The sequence below is a fragment of the Puma concolor genome, chromosome B2 (assembly GCF_028749965.1).
Source record: "Puma concolor isolate L17-30 chromosome B2, mPumCon1.1.hap2, whole genome shotgun sequence".
Lineage (NCBI taxonomy): Eukaryota > Metazoa > Chordata > Mammalia > Carnivora > Felidae > Puma > Puma concolor.
In genome coordinates this window covers 481639-483704 of record NC_141671.1, presented here as the reverse complement: position 1 = coordinate 483704, position 2066 = coordinate 481639, and the positions used below count along the sequence as shown (strand labels likewise).

General features: G+C 45.9%; 1 protein-coding gene across 1 annotated transcript; it reads right to left on the bottom strand.

Moving 5' to 3' along the window:
• Positions 1–734: 734 nt before the first annotated feature.
• Positions 735–1746, bottom strand: LOC112853733 (olfactory receptor 5V1-like). Its single transcript, XM_025917297.2, has one exon. The coding sequence runs from the start codon at positions 1686–1688 to the stop codon at positions 735–737; it is 954 nt and encodes a 317-aa protein (XP_025773082.1). The 5' UTR covers positions 1689–1746.
• Between the last annotated feature and the right edge of the window lie 320 nt (positions 1747–2066).

Genomic DNA, 2066 nt, shown 5'->3' with positions numbered 1-2066 from the left:
CCTTTCTGTATACTTTTCTCTGATTCTGTGTTCTAAACTTTAGATAAAGATTTCCTGAATTCAAAGTACCTTACAACATAGCGAACTGCCGTGGGGGCTTATTTCTAGAAAAATTCCTTTAGCATATCCCGCTTCTGGGACAGAGTAAGGAATATAAACTGGAATTGAGAAACCATGACTACCTTCTTTCCAGCATGAATATGAATGGTCACGGACCCATGCAGCTGGTGGCTCACACAGCACTGTCAAAACCGCTGTAATGTGAACTCAGTGCCCTGGTTACAACGCTTTCTTAAGAAGAACCTAATACAGAAAGAAGAGCCAAAAGCATGACTTAAGTAATAGGAAGAGAAATATAACGAACACATAAGGAGCATTAGGAGAAAGCGTTTCACATTCCTCAACATGTAAGAGGTCGTGCAAAAAGGAAGGAAGTACCAGGACGTGATGTCCACCAAGCACCTATTGCGTGAAAGAGTGGCATCGTCTTTAGGATGAAGGATTTGGGGATGGACAGTCTCGCGAAGAAGAAAAGATCTAAAAAGAGCAACATCCATGTCTCTCCCACAGGACTAGCTGAAGCTCAAGAATACGGTCACTAAGGCTTCAGTGTGTCAGCTGGTCACTCTCTGTCCCCAGGCTGCAGTGAACTTGTAGGTTGAGTTTCAGTACAGACAGCTGCTGGAAAAAGCTAATTATCTGATACAAAAATATTGGTTACAGGTGAGTGAAAGTTACATCTCCAAAGAAGGGATTGGTGGCTTCCACCTTCTCCCCAACACCTTCACGGCCCCTTTGATGTCCTTATTCCTCAGTGTGTAAATTACAGGGTTTAGCATGGGGGTAATGACACTGTATAACACAGAGATTAGTCTGTCTTTCTCCAGCGAGTATGTTGAGATGGGCCGCACATATGTGAAGATGGCGCTGCCGTAGTACAGAAGGACAATGACCAGGTGCGAGGCACAGGTGGCAAATGCCTTTTGCCTCCCCTCTGAGGAGCGGATCCTCAAGATGGTAGAGATAATATAGAGGTAGGAGAGGACGATACCCAAGAAAGGCGCCCACCCAATGAAGACCCCAATGGACAGCAATGCCAACTCATTGACAGAAGTGTCCCCACAAGACAACAGCAGCAAAGGGGGGATGTCACAGAAGAAATACTGAATCTGGTTGTTGCCACAGAAGGGCAGGTGGAAGGTCAGTGCTGTGTGCACCACTGAGTTGAGGAAACCCCCAGTCCAACACGAGGCGGCTAAGCGGCCATACTGGGCCCTGTTCATAATCACTGAGTACCGCAGAGGTTTGCAGATTGCAACGTAACGGTCATACGCCATGGCCCCCAGGAGGAGACACTCTGATCCCACGAAGAAAATAAATGCAAAAAGCTGTGCCATGCAACCCAAATAGGAAATGCTCTTCTTCGCTGACAGGAGATGCACCATCATCTGGGGGACGTTGGTGGTGGTGTAGCAGATGTCAAGAAAGGCCAAATTCCTCAGAAAATGATACATGGGGGTGTGTAGATGTGGATCAGCCACAGTCACCAGGATAATGAAGATATTTCCTCCCAAAGTACAGATATAGGTCAGAAAGAAGATGGTGAAAAGTAAAAATTGTAAATCAGTTAGATCAGAGAATCCCAAAATGATGAATTCAGACAGAACTGTTTGATTCTTTCCTTCCATGCCGCTGCCTGGTTTCCTTTTGGGGATTGGGCAAAAAGAAACACTGACTGCAGTAATCATGTACTGCAGCAGCAATGGTCTGCAAAACAAGAGAAGAGTGTTACAGAGGACAGTCATCCCAATGACTTCAGATTCCAGCCCAGAACGGCAGCGTCCTCCAGAGCTCAAACCTACCACCACACACAGGCATAAGTGTATCCAGTGTTTCCCTTGTAAATAAAACCTCAAACATACACAACACAGACAGCATTTAATTAGAAAAAAAACACCATAAGGGGCACCATACATCCTAAGAGCCCTGTGTTAACAGTAACGGGTCAGGTCCACCTGCATCGTCTCAGTGAGCTGTGAACACAGTGTGTGCAAGTCTCCAGACAA